The sequence below is a fragment of the Periplaneta americana genome, chromosome 6, assembly GCF_040183065.1.
Source record: "Periplaneta americana isolate PAMFEO1 chromosome 6, P.americana_PAMFEO1_priV1, whole genome shotgun sequence".
Lineage (NCBI taxonomy): Eukaryota > Metazoa > Arthropoda > Insecta > Blattodea > Blattidae > Periplaneta > Periplaneta americana.
The window spans coordinates 172,271,887-172,295,669 of record NC_091122.1 but is presented as its reverse complement, the minus strand read 5'-3'; the positions used below and the strand labels follow the sequence as shown (position 1 = coordinate 172,295,669).

Below are 23,783 nucleotides of genomic sequence, written 5' to 3'. Positions count from 1 at the left end.
AAGTTGATCTTTAGTCAGGGAGTTTTATACAATTGGGCCTTAGTGAAGACCTTACGAATGAGCTATTCCATCTCAAATCGACCGAAATATAGAGAAAATTGACCTTACAATTTCTAAATACAATGAAACTTTTTTTGTACGTAGAGAACTGTGATACAACGCTTTGTGCAAAGTTTGAGGCATCAGAACGTCATAGTGTTTAAATTAAAAATATTTAAATTTATCGTATTTTCATAAAATTAGCAAGTTTAAACTGTTGTAGCTCCGAAACCCTTTCGCCCAATGATCAAAATCATGGTTTATTTTGATGCTGAGAAATTAAAGTTTATATTGACATATAAACAGATTTTCTTACTTTTTATGGAAATGGAGAAATTTAGATTTTTCCTCATTAAGACGCCTTTGCCTAGGAAAAAATATTTAAAAAATATATAGTTAGATTCCGCTTTGAAAGTACAAATAAACATATTTTTTACTGATGGTATGTTGATAAGAAAGTATTGAAAATATCAAATAAAGAAAATAAATAGTACGCGCGTGAACTAACCAGCTGACTATGAGACGGGAGGTAGCCGAGACAAGCAAGGCCAGGAGACAAACACGTGATGTGTCGTATAGCAGTCATGGCAGATTTTCATAAACACAGGAGTAAAATGACGCCCAACGCTCGCTATCTTCAGCTCTCGGCCAGTGCGTGCGGTACTGCGCCGTTCAAGTCTAGGCGTGTGAAAATAAACTATTTAATACTCTCGAAACTTATTGCCGTACCACTAAGCAAACAATGCCGAATCCCTCTTAATAATGCAAGGTTTTTTTCTCAATATTTTTTTACATTTGTACAAATGATCAAAAAGCCTAAAATCAAGTGAAATCAGATTATCTATCTCTCTGTGTACAATAAAAATAAGGATTACTTCTTAACATAACCTAATAAATGTCAACTTCAAAATAAGCTCTCGTTCAATGTTCTGCAGTAAATGGTTCCAGTGTTCTGAGCGCTGAAAGAGGCTTGTTTTTATAAAATAAGCTAAATTTGTCGCTCAATAATACGAAAACCGTTTGACTTTCGATAGTATATTTTTGAAAATGCACTTTCCTCAGCACCTTGTATAAATAGGGAAAAAAATTAGAGTATAAAAAATGCGAGGTTTTTTACTGATCGATTTCATATGGAATACCCCGAATATATATTGAGGTTCACATAAGAATAGTTCTTAAAAGGATAATTATTATTATTATTATTATTATCATCATTATCATCATGGATCAGTGGAATGAATTTTGAAAAAAAAAAATGTAAATAATTTTTTTAAATTGTAAAAATTGTTTTTTGTAAAGCAGAAGTAACTCCGTACGTAGATGAAACTATTGGGATCATCAGTGCGGTTTTAGACGTAATAGATCGACTATTGATCAGATTTTTTGTATTCGACAGATAATGGAGATAAAATGGGAGTATAAGGGTACAGTACATCAGTAATTCATAGATTTCAAAAAGGCATATGACTCGGTTAAGAGGGAAGTATTATATGATATTCTTATTGAATTTGGTATTCCCAAGAAACTAGTTCGATTAATTAAAATGTGTCTCAGTGAAACATACAGCAGAGTCCGTATAGATCAGTTTCTATCTGATGCTTTTCCAATTCACTGCGGGCTAAAGCAGGGAGATGCACTATCACCTTTACTTTTTAACTTCGCTTTAGAATATGCCATTAGGAAAGTTCAGGATAACAGGCAGGGTTTGGAATTGAACGGGTAACATCAGCTTCTTGTCTATGTGGATGACGTGAATATGTTAGGAGAAAATACACAAACGATTAGGGAAAACACAGAAATTTTATTTGAAGCAAGTAAAGCGATCGGTTTGGAAGTAAATCCCGAAAAGACAAAGTATATGATTATGTTTTGTGACCAGAATATTGTACGAAATGGAACTATAAAAATTGGAGATTTATCCTTCGAAGAGGTGGAAAAATTCAAATATCTTGGAGCAACAGTAAAGGTAAAGGTAAAGGTATCCCCGTAACATGCCATGAAGGCACTTGGGGGCATGGAGGTAGAGCCCCATGCTTTCCATGACCTCGGCACTAGAATGAGGTGGTGTGGTCGGCACCACGCTCTAACCGCCTTTTACCCCGGGAAAGACCCGGGACTCAATTTCATAGAAGGCTGAGTGAACCTTGGGGCCGTTCTGAAAGTTTGGCAACGAGAAAAAATCCTGTCACCACCTGGGATCGAACCCCGGATCTTCCAGTCCGTAGCCAGCTGCTCTCTTGGAGCAACAGTAACAAATATAAATGACATTCGGGAGGAAATTAAACGCAGAATAAATATGGGAAATGCGTGTTATTATTCGGTTGAGAAGCTTTTATCATCCAGTCTGCTTTCAAAAAATCTGAAAGTTAGAATTTATAAAACAGTTATATTACCGGTTCTTCTGTATGGCTGTGAAACTTGGACTCTCGCTCTGAGAGAGGAACATAGGTTAAGGGTGTTTGAGAATAAGGTGCTTAGGAAAATATTTGGGGCTAAGCGGGAGGAAGTTACAGGAGAATGGAGAAAGTTACACAACGCAGAACTGCACGCATTGTATTCTTCACCTGACATAATTAGGAACATTAAATCCAGACGTTTGAGATGGGCAGGGCATGTAGCACGTATGGGCGAATCGAGAAATGCATATAGAGTGTTAGTTGGGAGACCGGAGGGAAAAAGACCTTTGAGGAGGCCGAGACGTAGATGGGAAATAATATTAAAATGGATTTGAGGGAGGTGGGATATGATGATAGAGACTGGATTAATCTTGCACAGGATAGGCACCGATGACGGGCTTATGTGAGGGCGGCAATGAACCTTCGGGTTCCTTAAAAGCCATTTGTAAGTAAGTAAATAAGAAGGACAGTGTTTTACATATACTAATTTTCATTATTGTACAAGATACAGTAATGGAGGGGGAAAAGTGTTGAATACTCCCAAAATTTTACTGTTGTAAGCTGTACCTAAACCCTTAAATAACTTAAATAGTGATACAGTGAACAATAAAATCTCCTAGATGTAATTATATTTCTTTCTTTCGAAAATGTAAGAATTCACAATCTCCTATGTGACTACCACTGCCATGGAATGAATAAATGTGTTTTTCTTCCTACTGAATATATATATATATATATTGCACATAGGAGTTATTGCAGGAATACCGACGGGAGATCTGTGTATGCAGTTTGAGAGGAGGTTTGAACACCAGCTCATTACTATTTCCCTTATGTAATAAAATACGATTCACTCTCACATGTCACGCCTGATATAGAAGTGCAGGATCTCCTCTTAGAAGGCACCCGTGTGACACACAGCAGTAGCAACTTCTCAACCTGGTATCTTCTCTTCATGTCGTGACGCTCATACTATAGATTCTCATTGACATATACAGTATCAGCTTTTATGCTATCCAATTTGTTCCCCAGTAACATTCTAAGTGGAAAGAAAAGTTTTGCTGAAAATGACAATAACAACGATGATGATGATGATGATGATGATGATGATTATGATGATCAGAACTACAAACTCATACGAAAGGAAAGTTTGTAGATTCTATCCTAGCCATATATCTTGACCATAACGGGAGTAAACACCGATTCGCTTTGCAACCTTGTTTGTTATTTTTTATTTATTTATTTACTAGAGCTTCCTCAAATTTGAGGCTGCCATTAGAAAAGCATACAAAACAATACAAGAACAAATAGATTATGAAAGATAACAGAGTAAGAAAAAATTAAACAAGTACACAAACAAACAAACAATGGCAGTACACAGAATAGAAAAAAGTTACAAGTAAAGAAGCTTTGAAAGCTAATAAGAAAAAGAAAAAATGATGGTGCGTCAGTTTTTTCAGTACACTGAATTAGAGTCCATATAGGTGGTTCCGTAAACGTTTGACTGACTCTCTAATTATGAGGAGGGCCAGTTCTTTCAGAAACGATTTGTGCAGTCCTAGGGTCTTACAGAATCGAGAAGAGAAGTTAGGTATCGTTCCTCTTGCTCCAAACATCAATACCGTAACACTGATATCGTGAAGTTGGTATTTATCTTTATAATACGGGATGGTTGGAACGTAGATTGCTCGTTTCTCCTCATGTACGTCTTCAGGCTGTCCTTTACACGTTTCAAACCTGATGGTGGAGTCGATTATCATACCCTGAGACAGGGATTAGCTAATGGCGATTATGTCAATTCGTCTGTTACTGCCATTGTCGGCAGTTCCGTGGACTTCTTCATAGACGGTGTATTTTAGTTTTCTAAGGGCATCGGCCAGTTCAGTTCTAATTGCATGGTGCCTATGTATACGCAATATTTCGCCATAAGGGCAGGCTCCCAGGCCATGTCCAAGGGTTTCTATCTCACTGAGGCATCGCCTGCAGTGGTTGTCCTGAGACCTACCGGGTATGGCTCTTACAGCACTTACTTGATAGCCTCCTTCCGTTCACCGCTGGTCTTGGGACTGGGGGATGTACGATTTATTGTTGTTACATTATGCCACTTTTAAGGACCATATTTTTGATAACAGCGATACGCGTGAAATTTTCACAATTACTTTTACTTGCCCTTCTAGATATCTGAAATACCATATTTACGCAAAATAAACTCGCGAAATAACGCGAAATTAGGATATTGTGCGAAATATGTCAGTATAAACACAAAAGATACCGACCGCCTCTACCGCAAAAAGTACCAAATATGCACCTAAATTTTATTCAATATTGTTAATTTGTCAGTCACTTGATGACGCCAATATTTCTGTATTGCCCTATGAATATTGTATATACTCACTTTTACTACCTCTATGCCTATGGAGATAAGATCGATTTCTATAGTCAACTGCAGCGAAGATTAAAGAATATTGGAGAAAACGGGAGTGTCCTAAGAATATGTGTCTCAACAATGTGTTTCTTCATCGAAATTTCGTCCTCCCGGGGTCTGAACTCATGCCTCCGGCATGGAAAAACCGATGCACTAGTCATTGCATGTGTGAGTCTGTCGTCAATCAGTAATTCCGTGACTACATAATAGTAGCTTATCAGTATGATTTGTAATTCCTCTTTTTTCATTAATAAATGAAAGACAAATAAAACGATGTTAGAGAAAACGGGAGTGTCCCAAGAAAAGTGCCACAAAACCGTATTTGTTCATTGCAATTTCGTCCTCTCGAGGTTTGAAAGCATGTCTCCGACACTGAAAAGCCGATGCACTAGTCATTCCATGTGTGAGTCTGTCGTCAATCAGTAATTCCGTGACTACATAATAGTAGCTTATCAGTATAATTTGGAATTCCTCTTTTTTCATTAATAAATGAAAGACAAATAAAATGATGTTAGAGAAAACGGGAGTGTCCAAGAAAAGTGCCACAAAACCGTATTTGTTCATTGCAATTTCGTCCTCTCGGGGTTTGAAAGCATGTCTCCGACACTGAAAAGCCGATGCACTAGTCATTCCATGTGTGAGTCTGTCGTCAATCAGTAATTCCGTGACTACATAATAGTAGCTTATCAGTATGATTTGGAATTCCTCTTTTTTCATTAATAAATGAAAGACAAATAAAATGATGTTAGAGAAAACGGGAGTGTCCAACAAAAGCCACAAAACCGTATTTGTTCATTGCAATTTCGTCCTCTCGGGGTTTGAAAGCATGTCTCCGACACTGAAAAGCCGTTGCACTAGTCATTCCATGTGTGAGTCTGTCGTCAATCAGTAATTCCGTGACTACATAATAGTAGCTTATCAGTATAATTTGGAATTCCTCTTTTTTCATTAATAAATGAAAGACAAATAAAATGATGTTAGAGAAAACGGGAGTGTCCAAGAAAAGTGCCACAAAACCGTATTTGTTCATTGCAATTTCGTCCTCTCGGGGTTTGAAAGCATGTCTCCGACACTGAAAAGCCGATGCACTAGTCATTCCATGTGTGAGTCTGTCGTCAATCAGTAATTCCGTGACTACATAATAGTAGCTTATCAGTATGATTTGGAATTCCTCTTTTTTCATTAATAAATGAAAGACAAATAAAATGATGTTAGAGAAAACGGGAGTGTCCAAGAAAAGTGCCACAAAACCGTATTTGTTCATTGCAATTTTGTCCTCTCGGGGTTTGAAAGCATGTGTCCGACACTGAAAAGCCGATGCACTAGTCATTCCATGTGTGAGTCTGTCGTCAATCAGTAATTCCGTGACTACATAATAGTAGCTTATCAGTATGATTTGGAATTCCTCTTTATTCATTAATAAATGAAAGACAAATAAAATGATGTTAGAGAAAACGGGAGTGTCCAAGAAAAGTGCCACAAAACCGTATTTGTTCATTGCAATTTTGTCCTCTCGGGGTTTGAAAGCATGTCTCCGACACTGAAAAGCCGATGCACTAGTCATTCCATGTGTGAGTCTGTCGTCAATCAGTAATTCCGTGACTACATAATAGTAGCTTATCAGTATGATTTGTAATTCCTCTTTTTTCATTAATAAATGAAAGACAAATAAAATGATGTTAGAGAAAAACGGGAGTGTCCAAGAAAAGTGCCACAAAACCGTATTTGTTCATTGCAATTTCGTCCTCTCGGGGTTTGAAAGCATGTCTCCGACACTGAAAAGCCGATGCACTAGTCATTCCATGTGTGAGTCTGTCGTCAATCAGTAATTCCGTGACTACATAATAGTAGCTTATCAGTATGAATTAGAATTCCTCTTTATTCATTAATAAATGAAAGACAAATAAAATGATGTTAGAGAAAACGGGAGTGTCCAAGAAAAGTGCCACAAAACCGTATTTGTTCATTGCAATTTCGTCCTCTCGGGGTTTGAAAGCATGTCTCCGACACTGAAAAGCCGATGCACTAGTCATTCCATGTGTGAGTCTGTCGTCAATCAGTAATTCCGTGACTACATAATAGTAGCTTATCAGTATGATTTGGAATTCCTCTTTTTTCATTAATAAATGAAAGACAAATAAAACGATGTTAGAGAAAACGGGAGTGTCCAAGAAAAGTGCCACAAAACCGTATTTGTTCATTGAAATTTCGTCCTCTCGGGGTTTGAAAGCATGTCTCCGACACTGAAAAGCCGATGCACTAGTCATTCCATGTGTGAGTCTGTCGTCAATCAGTAATTCCGTGACTACATAATAGTAGCTTATCAGTATGATTTGGAATTCCTCTTTTTTCATTAATAAATGAAATACAAATAAAATGATGTTAGAGAAAACGGGAGTGTCCAAGAAAAGTGCCACAAAACCGTATTTGTTCATTGCAATTTCGTCCTCTCGGGGTTTGAAAGCATGTCTCCGACACTGAAAAGCCGATGCACTAGTCATTCCATGTGTGAGTCTGTCGTCAATCAGTAATTCCGTGACTACATAATAGTAGCTTATCAGTATAATTTGGAATTCCTCTTTTTTCATTAATAAATGAAAGACAAATAAAATGATGTTAGAGAAAACGGGAGTGTCCAAGAAAAGTGCCACAAAACCGTATTTGTTCATTGCAATTTCGTCCTCTCGGGGTTTGAAAGCATGTCTCCGACACTGAAAAGCCGATGCACTAGTCATTCCATGTGTGAGTCTGTCGTCAATCAGTAATTCCGTGACTACATAATAGTAGCTTATCAGTATAATTTGGAATTCCTCTTTTTTCATTAATAAATGAAAGACAAATAAAATGATGTTAGAGAAAACGGGAGTGTCCAAGAAAAGTGCCACAAAACCGTATTTGTTCATTGCAATTTTGTCCTCTCGGGGTTTGAAAGCATGTCTCCGTCACTGAAAAGCCGATGCACTAGTCATTCCATGTGTGAGTCTGTCGTCAATCAGTAATTCCGTGACTACATAATAGTAGCTTATCAGTATGAATTAGAATTCCTCTTTATTCATTAATAAATGAAAGACAAATAAAATGATGTTAGAGAAAACGGGAGTGTCCAAGAAAAGTGCCACAAAACCGTATTTGTTCATTGCAATTTCGTCCTCTCGGGGTTTGAAAGCATGTCTCCGACACTGAAAAGCCGATGCACTAGTCATTCCATGTGTGAGTCTGTCGTCAATCAGTAATTCCGTGACTACATAATAGTAGCTTATCAGTATGATTTGGAATTCCTCTTTTTTCATTAATAAATGAAAGACAAATAAAATGATGTTAGAGAAAACGGGAGTGTCCAAGAAAAGTGCCACAAAACCGTATTTGTTCATTGAAATTTCGTCCTCTCGGGGTTTGAAAGCATGTCTCCGACACTGAAAAGCCGATGCACTAGTCATTCCATGTGTGAGTCTGTCGTCAATCAGTAATTCCGTGACTACATAATAGTAGCTTATCAGTATGATTTGGAATTCCTCTTTTTTCATTAATAAATGAAAGACAAATAAAATGATGTTAGAGAAAACGGGAGTGTCCAAGAAAAGTGCCACAAAACCGTATTTGTTCATTGAAATTTCGTCCTCTCGGGGTTTGAAAGCATGTCTCCGACACTGAAAAGCCGATGCACTAGTCATTCCATGTGTGAGTCTGTCGTCAATCAGTAATTCCGTGACTACATAATAGTAGCTTATCAGTATGATTTGGAATTCCTCTTTTTTCATTAATAAATGAAAGACAAATAAAATGATGTTAGAGAAAACGGGAGTGTCCAAGAAAAGTGCCACAAAACCGTATTTGTTCATTGAAATTTCGTCCTCTCGGGGTTTGAAAGCATGTCTCCGACACTGAAAAGCCGATGCACTAGTCATTCCATGTGTGAGTCTGTCGTCAATCAGTAATTCCGTGACTACATAATAGTAGCTGATCAGTATGATTTGGAATTCCTCTTTTTTCATTAATAAATGAAAGACAAATAAAATGATGTTAGAGAAAACGGGAGTGTCCAAGAAAAGTGCCACAAAACCGTATTTGTTCATTGCAATTTCGTCCTCTCGGGGTTTGAAAGCATGTCTCTGACACTGAAAAGCCGATGCACTAGTCATTCCATGTGTGAGGTTGTCGTCAATCAGTAATTCCGTGACTACATAATAGTAGCTTATCAGTATAATTTGGAATTCCTCTTTTTTCATTAATAAATGAAAGACAAATAAAACGATGTTAGAGAAAACGGGAGTGTCCCAAGAAAAGTGCCACAAAACCTTATTTGTTCATTGCAATTTTGTCCTCTCGGAGTTTGAAAGCATGTCTCCGACACTGAAAAGCCGCTGCACTAGTCATTCCGAGACTCGCGCTGTGTAAACAGCACGTGCCCGTCCCGAAAGATGCATACTAAATGTGCTAAGCTTTGACAACAAAGAAACAAACGCTCTATTGAAGCTATCTTTAAGACATGTGAAAGTGTCGACAGTGCCTTGTCATTCTACCCATCACGCTGTATCAAATACCCACGGTTACGCAGAATAATCTAATATTTTATCTGTAACGCTTATTATATAATGATAGGTGACGTAAGCGTTTTGTGAATAGTGTAACGCAACACTGGCTCCATACAGTGCAGTCAAAAGAAATTAAACTGCTAATCCTGGGTAGCCCAGAGGTCATAATTTGACTTTCGCAAGGATTATCTCTGTCGCGCTTTCAGGTATGAAATCACATTTTAACATGTTCTATGCATGCGAAGTGCATAAACCTCGGTTAAAAATGTAGTAACCATGGGTCACGCAACCACGTTAAAGTAATCATGGTTAAAATTTTAGTTTACTATTTTCATAATCAACGGTTATTTACACATGATTAACTGACACGTGTTTTAACCGTAGTAAAGTCTGTGATGGTACACTATTTCTACAAAATGACAAAAGCATCCTCTAGCTCTACAAAGATGACAGTCAATGTCCAAAAACGACTGCGCTTACTCCGTTCTACATCGAAACGAACGTATCTTATTTTTTCGAATTACATTTGTTTGCCTTTGGGCGCTGTTATGCTTTCAGGTTGCATTTCTTTGTTTTTCAATGCTGTTTTCCTATTTTATTCATTAAGTCAGTCATTCATACATTTATTTATTTATTTATTTATTTATTTATTTATTTATTTATTTATTTATTTATTTATTTATTTATTTATTTATTTATTTAATCTGGTGGAGTTAATGCCATCAGGCCTTCTCTACCACACCATCAGAATGTAAATATACAAAAAAATGCATAAAAAAGAAATAAATAAGCAAAAGCAAGGAATATAAATTCTTATATGAGGACCTCGCCTTCCTCTATTGAATGTTGTGTAATCAATGAATTTATGTAGTCATTCACCTACTGTAGATACTTATTACTGGAGAAAAATTCGCTCCGTCACCGAAAATCGAACCCAGCACCCTCAGTTTGTCGCGCTGAGTGCTCTTACCATCTGAGCTATGCCGAGACCCGATACACAGTGTCGGCCGAACTCCCCAAAGTGACGATCCAAAGGAGGGGAGTTCGGCCGGCAATGTGGATCGGATCTCGGCATAGCTTTGATGGTAAGAGCACTCAGGGCGCTAAGCTGAGGGTCCTGGGTTCGATTCCCGGTGTCGGAACGAATTTTTCTCCATTAATAAGTGAAAAAGTAATTAAGACAAAGAAATAAAAATATAAATATAGGTACAAATAAGATACAAATGCAAAAAGAGGGGATGAAAAAGTACAAGTACAGTACAGGAATAAAACCACAATAGTACAGACCCGAAACAAAATTTGGGCCACCTGAATTTCCCAAGTTCCATTTATAACATACTGTACTGCCCATGCTCAAACTTAGAAAATTCAGGTGGCTCACATTTTGTTTCTGGCTCTGTACACTACTTTTTTCATACTTTTCTTAATATAATATAATATAATATAATATAATATAATATAATATAATACAACCTGGTTGGCGAGTTAGTATAGCGCTGGCCTTCTATGCCCAAGGTTGCGGGTTCGATCCCGGGCCTGGTCGATGGCATTTAAGTGTACTTAAATGCGACAGGCTCATGTCAGTAGATTTACTGGCATGTAAAACAACTCCTGCGGGACAAAATTCCGGCACATCCGGCGATGCTGATATAACCTCTGCAGTTGCGAGCGTCGTTAAACAAACCATAACATTTAACATTTATAATATAATACATTGACTGTCTAAAATATTTAGTGATTAAAGGAAATGACTAAACATCTAAAAATAAGTAATTAACTGCACAAATTTCAAAGGAAACAAAAAAGGTGCAAAATCCGAACATTTACAATAAAGTTAAAATATTCCGTTTGTTGCAATACACTCTACTCAGTAAGAAGATGTTAGGTTAGAATTTTACAAAATGGAAAATAAAAAAAAAAAAACGAAAATAATTCTATCCCAACGTGAGTCCTAAGTATTAATAGACTTAATTATCTATATATATATATATATATATATATATATATATATATATATATATATATATATAATTTGAACTGGTAATGGAAATTACGGGAAAACGGCTGAACGGATTTTAATAAATGGCCCCTCATTTTGAAGCTTGGAACCCAAAGTTTTTCGGAAAAGTAGTAGTTTTCAGTGAAATGTCAATTTTCCTACATAATTTTCCTATTTTCCAAAATCCATCTGTTGTCAGTTTTGAGAACTAATTTTATTCAATCACGGCCGACTTGATTGAATTTCAGAACAAAACACACACTACAATAAACAATAGGTATTACACGAAGGCCATGACCTGCAGGATTGCCGACATATTTAGAGCTCAATTCAATTTGTTATTAAAAACTGATTCTGCAGTGTAGGCCTATAATTTTCTGAGTACAGCTGTGTATTGGATATTCAAATCTACGAAACTTGAGGTGGTTTGATGACATTATTACCATTAGAAATTAAATATTATTATAGTTAATATCATGATGCGTCTATTTTTCATTAATTATACATAATATTGATGCTATATTGATGACATGAAAGTGAAACGTTTTGTGGTTATGTAAGTAAATGTAGAGAATATCTTAATTTAGATCTTCATTTCTATAATTTACTGAGTGGCTGCTATATATATAACTACAAAACTTAAGTAAGATAATAGTATTGTTATTAAAAATCAAATATTTTTATACTTATTAACCCAGTGGGGTTGGGTCTTTTTCATATACTTAATGGCGGTGTAGTGTAGATATTGATATGTGTCATTGTCTTCAGTATTGTCTCGAGAGAGCGCAAAAATTACAGTTCCTAAGGAAAGATCAAAAGGTATTACTTTCTGATAAAATAAGAGGCCTAGAAAATTTTGTAGTCTCCAGATCATTTCAGCAAGATCTCTTAGTAGGATAAAATGATTTTACGCTCTACATTTCAAGTTCTACACGAAAATGCTATTGTTCGAAAGCTTAGCAAACCTGACATTTTTTTTAACTTTTGCCTACAATCCACAATGACCTGAAATAGCTACTGCTATCGTCCTGACATTGATACTTGCGTTTTCGCGTTGAAACTAAAAAACTGAAGTTGGATAGGTTCAAGAAAAAGTATTTGGCATAAAAAAATCCATTCAGAGGGAGTATGTTTCATTATTATGGAAGCAAATAACTATCAAAAAGACAAGTATTCTCCATTGAAAATAAATCTGAAAAACGTTTATTTGAACGTCTAACGAACTTAGTTTGCAGCAGCATTTGCTGCACAAGCCACTAGTTAGATATAAACTTATGGACCTAATACGAGAAAAAAAGAGATGTAATATCCACAAACAAAAGGAATGAAGCTTAGACCTTCAGGATATTAATATGAATATTGCACAATCCAGGGTCACAATTACACCACGGAACCCTGCAATTACCTCTCTTCGTTCAATCTACGACATACACAGGAAAGGTGATACTGGTATATCTTGAGCCATGCAAAGCTACTACATTGCTTCTTACAGCATAAATGATTAGTACTGCATTTGTTCTATCTATGCAGTGTTCCTTCTAAAAAAATACTGAAAATATCAGTTGCACAGAATCGTAATTAGTCAAATCCACTCTCCTCACCTCACCGCAGGCCGAGTTTGATAACCAGTCAAGTATCGTAATATGAAGTTACGATAAGTATATCGTACAACGTTTTATCCACTTTGATAAAAAAATTTAAATAAAAGTAATTGTATCATTTTTATTAGTTTTAAACACCTCTTTTGCGGAGAGGTGATTGTGTTATTATGACTTTCTTCCTTCAAGAGGCGATTCGCTTATGTTTATTTTATTAGTTTTGAACACGATAGGCTTTTGTTTATAACAGAAGAACAGCTGTACTAGGAGAAATAAACAAACATGTTAAAATTAGTTCAAGCGTGATTCACATATTGAAAACTAGCCGTACCCTTGCGCTCCGCTGCACCCGTTAGAAATAAATATAAAGTAATTACATAATTAAAATAGGACATTTGATCCAGGGTACATTCGTGCTTCATAGAAGGATAAATCGTTTAATATGTTACTTAATTTAAATTGTATTTAAAATATTAAAATGCGATCATTTTGAGACCACTCATTTGGTGCAATGACAATTTCTTTAACATGTTTCTTAATTGTTATTACCAATTATTTTTGGAAAAGCGAAAATTAACAGAAAAATTTTAGCTACAGATTTATTATTATGTTTATATTATATTATATTATGAAAAAGTGTGTTGATAACGGATGTACTCGAATTAGAAAGTTTTTAATTTGTTGTGGGAGCTCTTGAATCTCAGGAGGAACAGCTTTTACAACAGCGCAACATAATCTGCTTGGCTCATTACCCAATTTTTTTGCATTGCATTTATTGCATATGTATTTTATGTATTTTAACACGATTCAATTGAGCATAGTTAAAATCTGAATTATAAAATAATGGATTGCTAAGCTAACGTACTATTACTGCATACTAAATCAATACACTCTCGTTGTTCGTTAATTCTCTGAGATAAAAATGAATATGTTCATGAACATTATTATAAGAAATACAGGAAATGAATATACAAAATAATCTATCAAGTTTTCTGTGCATAAGAAGCTATTTTAATCTTACCTGTCCTCAATTCACTCACAAGTTACTGTAATAACATTATAGCATTATGTCCATCCAGAGAAACTACACTTTCCAATGATGAAATAATAATTAATTATACCAATCGGTTAATCTTACAAACACAGAAACATTGTCTGTAGGCTATGTTTCATAGCTTTTGATTGTTGTGTCCAAGGCCCCTTATAGACGAAGTCATTTGTTTTTTATTTCAATACACCGCCTTAGATGGCAGTTATTTTAATTTTAAAACTCATTTATCTCATTAAATATCATTCCTATCAAAATTTTTCAGAGAATAAAACTTATTAGAAATCATTTTTAAAGAAACGTTTGTTATGTAACATATTTCACAAAAATCAATAATAAGCGAGATATTTCGATTTATTTAATTCAGGCCCCCTTATAACCCCCCTTTTAAATAACGTATTTTGAATGCCATATAGCCTATAATCTAAGTTACAACGAACTTAATTTATATTCCAATTTTCATCGAAATCGGTTCAGCCATTATCGCGTGAAAAAGTAACAAACATACAGACAGACAGACAGACAGACAGACAGACATACAAACAAAAATTTCAAAAAATGCGATTTTCGGTTTCAGGGTGGTTAATTATATATGTTAGGACCAATTATTTTTGGAAAATCGAAAATTACCAGAAAAATTTCGGCTACAGATTTATTATTAGTATAGATGCTGCAAATTCTGCAATTGAATGTTTAATACCAACGAAATCCCGCGAAAGATATGGAGTGGAATATAAGAAATTTGAAGATTGGTATTCCAAGAAAAATGCAGAAAGTGTGTCGAACATATTGTTAATGTTTATAAAAAATAAGATCAATTTCATTTTAATTTAATGTGTGGTTCACATTAAGCAACCAGTTAGGTAATAGCAGTATCATTACCTAACTAGTTGCGTAATAGAAGCTTCATTACTTAACTAGTTGCGTAATGAATGTGTTTACAACATTTTTATTCGTGATATAAAGTCCACATTACATAATCAAAGTGGATAAACAATTTTAAAATGTTTTCAAATTCCACATTACATAATCAAAGTGGATAAACAATTTTTAAAATGTTTTCAGCATTTATGGCAAAGTAAAAGAACAAAGAAATCTCACTCAATGCTTAATGACGCTGAAGTCTCAAATCATGCTTAATGTCACAATTTTATTTGCCACATGAAGGATACCACGTTTGAATCCTTATTTCTTCATTTTTGTTTAAATTCATGTTTTTATTGAGCTGTGTAGTAGGTAGCTGTCACTTTGTAAAACTTGAGATGTTCCTTTTACATTCCACTTTCGCTATTAAAAAAAATACTGCTGTCCACTCGTCAAAAGCAGCTGGCGGCACTTCACAAACACAATGTGGCAAGTTTTTTTGTCGGGACGCACTCCTTGCCTTGTGGAACGTGCCAGCCGTCAATTCAGCTGCGTATAGAGATGGACTCCAGCTCTAGTGTGCATCTTCCCTGTAGGAGTCAAGTTGTTGCTGACTGCGCGACAGGAGGGTGACCAAACTCGTTTGTGTGGCATCAAAATGTATTTAACAGTCTGCTTGTCTCAGGTTGTTTAAAACGTTGTTATAGCTATTAGGTAAACAAAACGTGTTAGAAATTAGTCTTCTGCTAACCTTGTTGCATGTATTTTTTTTATCGTAAAAGTTGTTTTCGCGTGCTCTTTACTTTTGTGTAACTCTTTCACACAAATAATTAGACATGTTTTCTTTACTTCATATCCAGTATTTCAGAGTCAATTTCTTCCGAAAAGTATGCACACAACGCATTAAAAGCCAAAAGCTTTCTTAGCGCTGTATCATCATAGTTTCGTTTTCCTTTCGTTATTATCGTTTTACTCATACGTGAATATATTGTATGTTTGGTAAAATTAAACTAACACATGAAAACAGAATTCTAGAAAGTAATTGTTTTGACCACGTTACTATATGACAGTGGAACCTGGATTTCAAACAAAAATTAATAAAATTCAAGAGGTATAAGTTAAATTTTTCAGGAATAGTAAAGGATGCAGAAGACATGCCAGTATTGGAAATGAAGGTATTAGTGAAGGATTAAATGCGGAAAAATTATATAGTAAATTAAAACAATGCAGAAAAAACTGGGTGGACCAACTAACAAAAATAGGAGGAGAAGGATTTTCTAGGATTTTATCGAACTACAGACCAACGAAACTGGAGATAATTAGATATGGGAAACGATGGACTGGTTTATGAAATCGGAACGGGATATACAAGTTGAATTATCATAATGAAAATTGTGATGGAAAAGAAGTTAAATATGAATATTCAAGTAAGGAACTACAAATTGAATATAGAACTTCCGAAAAAGAAGTAATGCATGAAGATTCAAACAAGGAACACTAGCCTGAATAAATTAACTTCCGGGATATAAGTTTAACATAAAGATTTAAGCAAGGAACTGTAACTTCAATATAGCAACTTCCGAAAAGAGCTGTAACTTGAATATAGTATCTAAGTTCTTGTAATACTGCCATCTCTTACTTATATGGTAGTGATTTTGTTACTAGGATACCTGTACTTTGCCAAGAATAGAGAGTAAAGAGGAATAGAGGATGAGAAGTAGGAAGAGTAAGAAAAGGAGAGATTATTATTATTATTATTACTACTATTACTACTACTACTACTACTACTACTACTACTACTACTATTACTACTACTATTTTGTGCTATATTTCGTCCAGAACTAAGCAGAGTCAAAGAAAAATGGTGTTTCTTCCAGATATTATTACAAATTTTATGAGAAATTCGAGACTGTAAGTTATCTTGAAGTATTGTTTACTTACTTACAAATGGCTTTTAAGGAACCCGAAGGTTCATTGCCGCCCTCACATAAGCCCGCCATCGGTCCCTATCCTGTGCAAGATTAATCCAGTCTCTATCATCACACCCCACCTCCCTCAAATCCATTTTAATATTATCCTCCCATCTACGTCTCGGCCTCCCTGAAGGTCTTTTTCCCTCCGGTCTCCCAACTAACACTCTATATGCATTTCTGGATTCGCCCATACGTGCTACATGCCCTGCCCATTTCAGACGTCTGGATTTTAAGTTCATAATTATGTTAGGTGAAGAATACAATGCGTGCAGTTCTGTGTTGTGTAACTTTCTCCATTCTCCTGTAACTTCATCCCGCTTAGCCCCAAATATTTTCCTAAGCACCTTATTCTCAAACACCCTTAACCTATGTCCCTCTCTCAGAATGAGAGTCCAAGTTTCATAACCATACAGAAGAACCGGTAATATAACTGTTTTATAAATTGTAACTTTCAGATTTTTTGACAGCAGACTGGATGATAAGAGCTTCTCAACCGAATAATAACACGCATTTCCCATATTTATTCTGCGTTTAATTTCCTCCCGAGTGTTATTTATATTTGTTACTGTTGCTCCAAGATATTTGAATTTTTCCACCTCTTCGAAGGATAAATCTCCAATTTTTATATTTCCATTTCGTACAATACTCTGGTCACGAGACATAATCATATACGGTACTTTGTATTTTCGGGATTTACTTCCAAACCTATCGCTTTACTTGCTTCAAGTAAAATTTCTGTGTTTTCCCTAATAGTTTGTGTATTTTCTCCTAACATATTCACGTCATCCGCATAGACAAGAAGCTGATGTAACCCGTTCAATTCCAAACCCTGCCTGTTATCCTGAACTTTCCTAATGGCATATTCTAGAGCGAAGTTAAAAAGTACTTGTAAGTTGTTTTTTTTCTCTTCGCACCTGGTACAGGTATCCTAGCATCTAATATGAAAATCACTACCATATAAGCCAGGAGTATTTGAGGAACACAAAGTAGGTCTGTACTTCTCATCTTAGAGTAAGAGTTGCATTTCGCAATATACAGGGGGAGAAACTAATCAGAACGTCGATACGGGAAATGCACGAATGTCTGCCTTAATTACCTCATCTGCAAGTTAAGTTGATATTTTTCGGTGTATCTGGGCTGAGGAGAGATAGAAACAATTGCACTAAATGGGGACAGTTTTGTGATGAGTGCGATGTAATTGAGCATAATGAAATTGTTCACATTGTTCGAAATCCAATACTCTGCACATATCTGTTCCATTGTATGAGGGAACAATGTTCAGGTGCCTCGAGATGAAGTGACCTACAATCTGCTCGTGTACGACAGTCGCCTGTCTTCGTTTTTGTGGAGTTGATTTCGTAATTGAAAATGCTATTATACAGGTAGATGCTCATGTATGGAGAACCTGTAAGCGAAACTTTAGAAAAAGCCATCATGGCTGATTCAGCTAATATTAGTGTAATCTACATAGACTACAGAGTTTTCAATTCAAAACTTCCCAGTCTAAACTATTTATTTAAAATAGAATTCAGAAAAGACCACCTATGTTAGAAGGTAAAGGTAGGCAAGAATGCAAGGCCCGGTTGATGGCTGCTTCAGTTGGTGGTGTTTGCTTCCCTGGTCTTATGGCCAGTATGCTGGCTTCGAGATCGGGAGAGCCTGGGTTCCATTCCCAAGCTTGGTTGTCGGGGAATTTTCTCTTGGAAAATGAAAGTTTCCTGGATGTCTACAGTCGGTAAATTTTTTAGAATACGATTGCGAATATGCCGGGTTGTTAAGACAACTAATCTTCAAATAAAATACATAGGCTATCAGGTCTGTCGCTGGGCAGAAATCTTTTCAACGTTACATTATTGACAAACAACGGACGTCATCAATGATCATAACCAGAAAACACTGAAGGTGCATCTACACGGCTTAACTTTTCTTTCAACTTTACGTAGATGCAAGCAGTGCATGCCTTTTTCCAATAAAAAATGATGAAATTAATTGGAAAACAAAATCTATTTCATTATTATTAGTAGCACGTCATAGTTCTACGGGTCCACCGTTTTCGAGTAACGGTTAGCATATCTGACCGTGAAACGAGCGAACCCGGGTTCAAATCCTTGTTGAGACAAGTTTACTTATTTATTTATTTATTTATTTATTTATTTATTTATTTATTTATTTATTTATTTATTTATTTATTTATTTATTTATTTATTTATTTATTTATTTATTTATTTATTTATTTATTTATTTATTTATTTATTTATTTATTTATTTATTTATTTATTTATTTATTTATTTATTTATTTATTTATTTATTTATTTATTCTTTTGCTAATAATTGTAACATAAAATATACAGAGAAACTTTAGCTCGCCCCTGAAAGAGTAGAACTCGTGCTTAGGGGCGGATTCCTGAATTGAAATTAATAATTATACAATACAATTATAATTAATAATTATACAATACAATTTGCAATTATAGTATATAAATTTAAATTTACAATTTTTCAATTTTTATAAAATCCATACATAACTTTTTAAATTTAATACTGGAACTATTCGAATTGACAAGATTAGGATATTTAAATATAAATTTGTTATATATTCTTGGGCCTAAATTACTACTATGATTAAATACTGTAACAGTATTGCATTTTGGTTCAAACAATCTTAAAGAATTCATACCTTTTATTTCATAACTATGAGAATACAATTCAACATTATTTCGATTTTTATGTATGAATTTTATTAATACAATATAATAAATTTGTCTTACGTTAAGTACATTAAAGTCTAGAAACAAATTTTGAGATGGAAAATCAATAGGTTTATGAAGACATAATTTAATTATTTTCTTTTGTAATAAATAAAGTGGATTAAAATTTGATTTAAATGAGCTACCCCATCCTATAATTCCATACATAATTACCGATTGAAATAAAGTTAAATATATTTTACGTAATAAACTTATTGACAAGTAATTCCTCAATAAAACAAAATAATATACTATTTTACGTAATTTATTACAAAGGTAATTAATGTGTTGCTTCCATTTTAAATGATTATCGAAAATTATGCCTAAATATTTAACTTCAGAGGACTCTTTAATAATCGTACATTTACACTGTATAAGACAACAATCAGAATTATGTAATTTAATACTTAATATAGATATAGGAGGTTTGTTACATTTTTCAGATAATGAGAATGGAATAATTATGGTTTTATTTTCGTTGATAGAAAGATAATTTATGTGAAACCATTTTTTTAATTAATTTAAGTCCATTATTTGAATTATTATATGCGTCATACCAGGTTTTTCCACCAAAAAGTAAAACTGTGTCATCTGCATAAGTATAGTGAACACCATTGTATTGTTGTAAGTCAATTTTTAATAAGTCATTAATATATATTAAAAATAGAATGGGACCTAGAACTGTGCCTTGGGGAACACCTATATTAATAATTAAAGGTTCACTTGAATAATTGTCAATTTTCGTTATTTGAATTCTGTCGTTAAGATACGATTTTATTAAGTTTAAAGCATTACCTTTGATTCCTAATAAGTCTAATTTCTCAATTAAGATACCATGTTTCACAGTATCAAATGCTTTTCTTATGTCCAGGAAAATACCAATACATTTGTTACCTTGATCAAATTCTCTAAAAATTTTTTTAGTAACTTGATGTATTGCATTATATGTACTGATTTTTTTTTTCGAAAACCAAATTGATTATCACTTAATATATAATGTTTATTAAGATAATTCATTAATCGAACTTTAATACATTTTTCTAGTAATTTTGAAATACATGAAAGTAATGATATTGGTCTATAATTGTTCATATTTCTTTTGTCTCCTGTTTTAAAAACAGGTTTCACAATTGCATTTTTTAATTTATTTGGGAATGTGCCATTTAGAAAACATAACATAAGTTATCTGGCTTTTTTTTTTCGGGGTTTTCCCTTAACGAAACCAATTAAAAAGTAGTTCTACGTGTAAAGGCTTGCATCATATCACAGCTATGATCCTGATGATATTGAAAGGAAAATTTGTGAAGTACATATGTAAGTATAATTAAGGGGGGGAAACAGAAAAATCCCCAGAAAACCCTCACAACTTCGGTTTTGTCGACCACAAATACAACAGCTATGCCATTGCCGCGATTTGAACTGGGTTCGTCATCGTCGTAAGCCAACTAGACGTCAGGGCGGCCTGTGTTACGTTGTAATCTGAAGTTAAACTTTTTGTCTACAGCACAATTGCAGCACAGACGCCGGTCCGTGCGTGACATCCCGGGACCCCGACCTGCCCTACCCGTGTTGGGCACACGGTGGATATACTCCGTCTTCGGCCGTTACAAAATGAACCAGATCCACGAGGCCTACAGAGGTGAGTACCACCATCACGCTCACCTACTGAACCAACTTGGAAAGATACTGTATTTCAGGGTAAGAAATGCCGATACGAAATTATATCGCTTTCCGAGGACTTAGCAAACATGGCAAGATGGAAAGTTATTTTCCTGAAATTAGTTCTTTAAAAACATGTAATAGTAATATGCGTTACAAGAGCGATATGTTGAAGTTTTCATGTTCGAGGAAAAGTTTGAAAAAGCGAAACGTAGTTGAGCTTTTTTAATTTCCGAGAATTGAAAGAAAACATACCGCTCGTGTATCTTACATTATTTTGTGCGAAGATCGTTTATTACATACCTGAAAGAGGAATTTCTAATTAGTTGCAATGAAATCTCCATCTTGGTTTCTGTTCAATGGCGGCAAATTTGCAAAACAAAAATATCTATCTTCAACATTGTTGCTTTAAAATGTTTTCTGTGTTTACTATACTCCAGCAGGCCGTGATATACGTCTGTCTTTTTTTTTCCCCCCAGTCTATGACGAGTCTGGAATCTTGTTGATTTTTTCACGGCTTGTTTAATGTTACTTGCAACACGAATGCAGTAACTTTAGTGAAGTTGTAGAGTTTACTTAATTTTTGCAAATATTTAAAAACAATAATTAAGAGGTGCAATTTAGCTGAAATTGCAGTGGTAAGTTTGCAATTTATAATTATTACTATATTGAACGTCTCTAAAAATAATATGTTAAAAGCCTAAAGCAGTAAAATCAATATGTCACTTAAGCGGTAAGAAGAGGGAAATTGTTATGTGTGTTAGGTTGGGAATACTGAATGTGGAATTTTAGACTTTCCGCTGATTGGTTTTGTGCGGAAACCAAGCAAATACGCACGATCTCGCACAAAATATAAATACGACTTTTATAACATGTTCACGTTATTATTTAATATGAATTGATTTTAAATTATTCATACCGGTATACTTTTATTTTACAACATTAATAAGAATAATACGCGAAACTGCAGTTTATATCACAGTCTAGTATATACAGTCACGAAACTCAATACGTAGTAAATAGCATCCGTAGATAGTTGCTGACCATTAGGATCGCTAATATCGCCTCATTAAAGACAATGCGAAATAGTACTGGCACAGTCTATTGTTCCTAGCACGCTCACAACTCAAGCTTCGTGTCTGTATATACCAGACTGTGGTTTATATGATATTCCACAGCCTTCTTTATTATCCATGCAAGCTGTCATTGTTACAATCGATATATAAGGTCAGTTACGTTTCATATTGTATTAACAAAAAGAATAATCAATTTTATTATAAATATAAATATAAAATTTTATTATAAATACAGATACAGAACTGAAAATTGAATGCAATGCCTTCTGCGTATCTCTATTTCTATTGTTTCCTAAACGGAGTCTTCATAACACAATAATATTTCAAATCGATAGCGACTTCGACGCAGCATTTCTTTTGCAGCTCAGTGTATGTACGTATGCGTTTGTTTTTATGCTCTACCACAGTCTAGTATTATATACAGTCGCGAAGCTTGAGTTTATGAGGTACTAGGAACAATAGACTGCGCAGATACTATTTCGGCGCCGGAACAATTTTTCCTTGAAATTATTCAAACCTGCTTTACAGGAAGCTACTACCTGAAAGCCAGATTTGTATAATACGAGTACATTCGTTACTGGAGGTACGTTAACAGAAAGCCACAAATTAAGTCACACAGTATTGTGTGCACTCATAGTTGAGTTCTGGCGTCTTGTTAGCTCATTTGAGTTGTGTGGATATAAAAGGAAAAATTGTGACGGTGTCGTATATAGTTCCTGGAGTAGCTCAGTCGGTAGAGCGTTCGCGCGCTAAGCGAAGGGTCCCGGGATCGATACCCGGCTCCGGAACAATTTTTCCTTGACATTATTCAAACCTGCTTTACAGGGAGCTACTACCTGAAAGCCAGATTTGTATAATACGAGTACATTCGTTACTGGAGGTACGTTAACAGAAAGCCACAAATTAAGTCACACAGTATTGTGTGCACTCATAGTTGAGTTCTGGCGTCTTGTTAGCTCATTTGAGTTGTGTGGATATAAAAGGAAAAATTGTGACGGTGTCGTATATAGTTCCTGGAGTAGCTCAGTCGGTAGAGCGTTCGCGCGCTAAGCGAAGGGTCCCGGGATCGATACCCGGCTCCGGAACAATTTTTCCTTGAAATTATTCAAACCTGCTTTACAGGGAGCTACTACCTGAAAGCCAGATTTGTATAATACGAGTACATTCGTTACTGGAGGTACGTTAACAGAAAGCCACAAATTAAGTCACACAGTATTGTGTGCACTCATAGTTGAGTTCTGGCGTCTTGTCAGCTCATTTGAGTTGTGTGGATATAAAAGGAAAAATTGTGACGGTGTCGTATATAGTTCCTGGAGTAGCTCAGTCGGTAGAGCGTTCGCGCGCTAAGCGAAGGGTCCCGGGATCGATACCCGGCTCCGGAACAATTTTTCCTTGAAATTATTCAAACCTGCTTTACAGGGAGCTACTA

The 23,783-nt window shown here is 35.1% G+C and overlaps 1 protein-coding gene and 3 non-coding genes across 6 annotated transcripts in view; all 4 read left to right on the top strand.

The window, feature by feature from the left end:
- The window catches only part of shd (cytochrome P450 family 24 subfamily A member shade), a 159,951-nt gene that overhangs the window by 105,245 nt on the left and 30,923 nt on the right, over window positions 1-23,783 (top strand). For all 3 annotated transcript variants that reach the window (XM_069829563.1, XM_069829561.1, XM_069829562.1), the window contains one exon: window positions 21,124-21,258. In XM_069829563.1, coding sequence (XP_069685664.1) covers window positions 21,124-21,258 — 135 coding nt within the window. The remainder of the gene's footprint in view (window positions 1-21,123; window positions 21,259-23,783) is intronic.
- On the top strand, window positions 23,069-23,142 carry TRNAS-GCU (transfer RNA serine (anticodon GCU)). Its single transcript has one exon. It is a non-coding gene; the product is annotated as a tRNA-Ser (tRNA).
- On the top strand, window positions 23,366-23,439 carry TRNAS-GCU (transfer RNA serine (anticodon GCU)). The gene has a single exon. It is a non-coding gene; the product is annotated as a tRNA-Ser (tRNA).
- On the top strand, window positions 23,663-23,736 carry TRNAS-GCU (transfer RNA serine (anticodon GCU)). The gene has a single exon. It is a non-coding gene; the product is annotated as a tRNA-Ser (tRNA).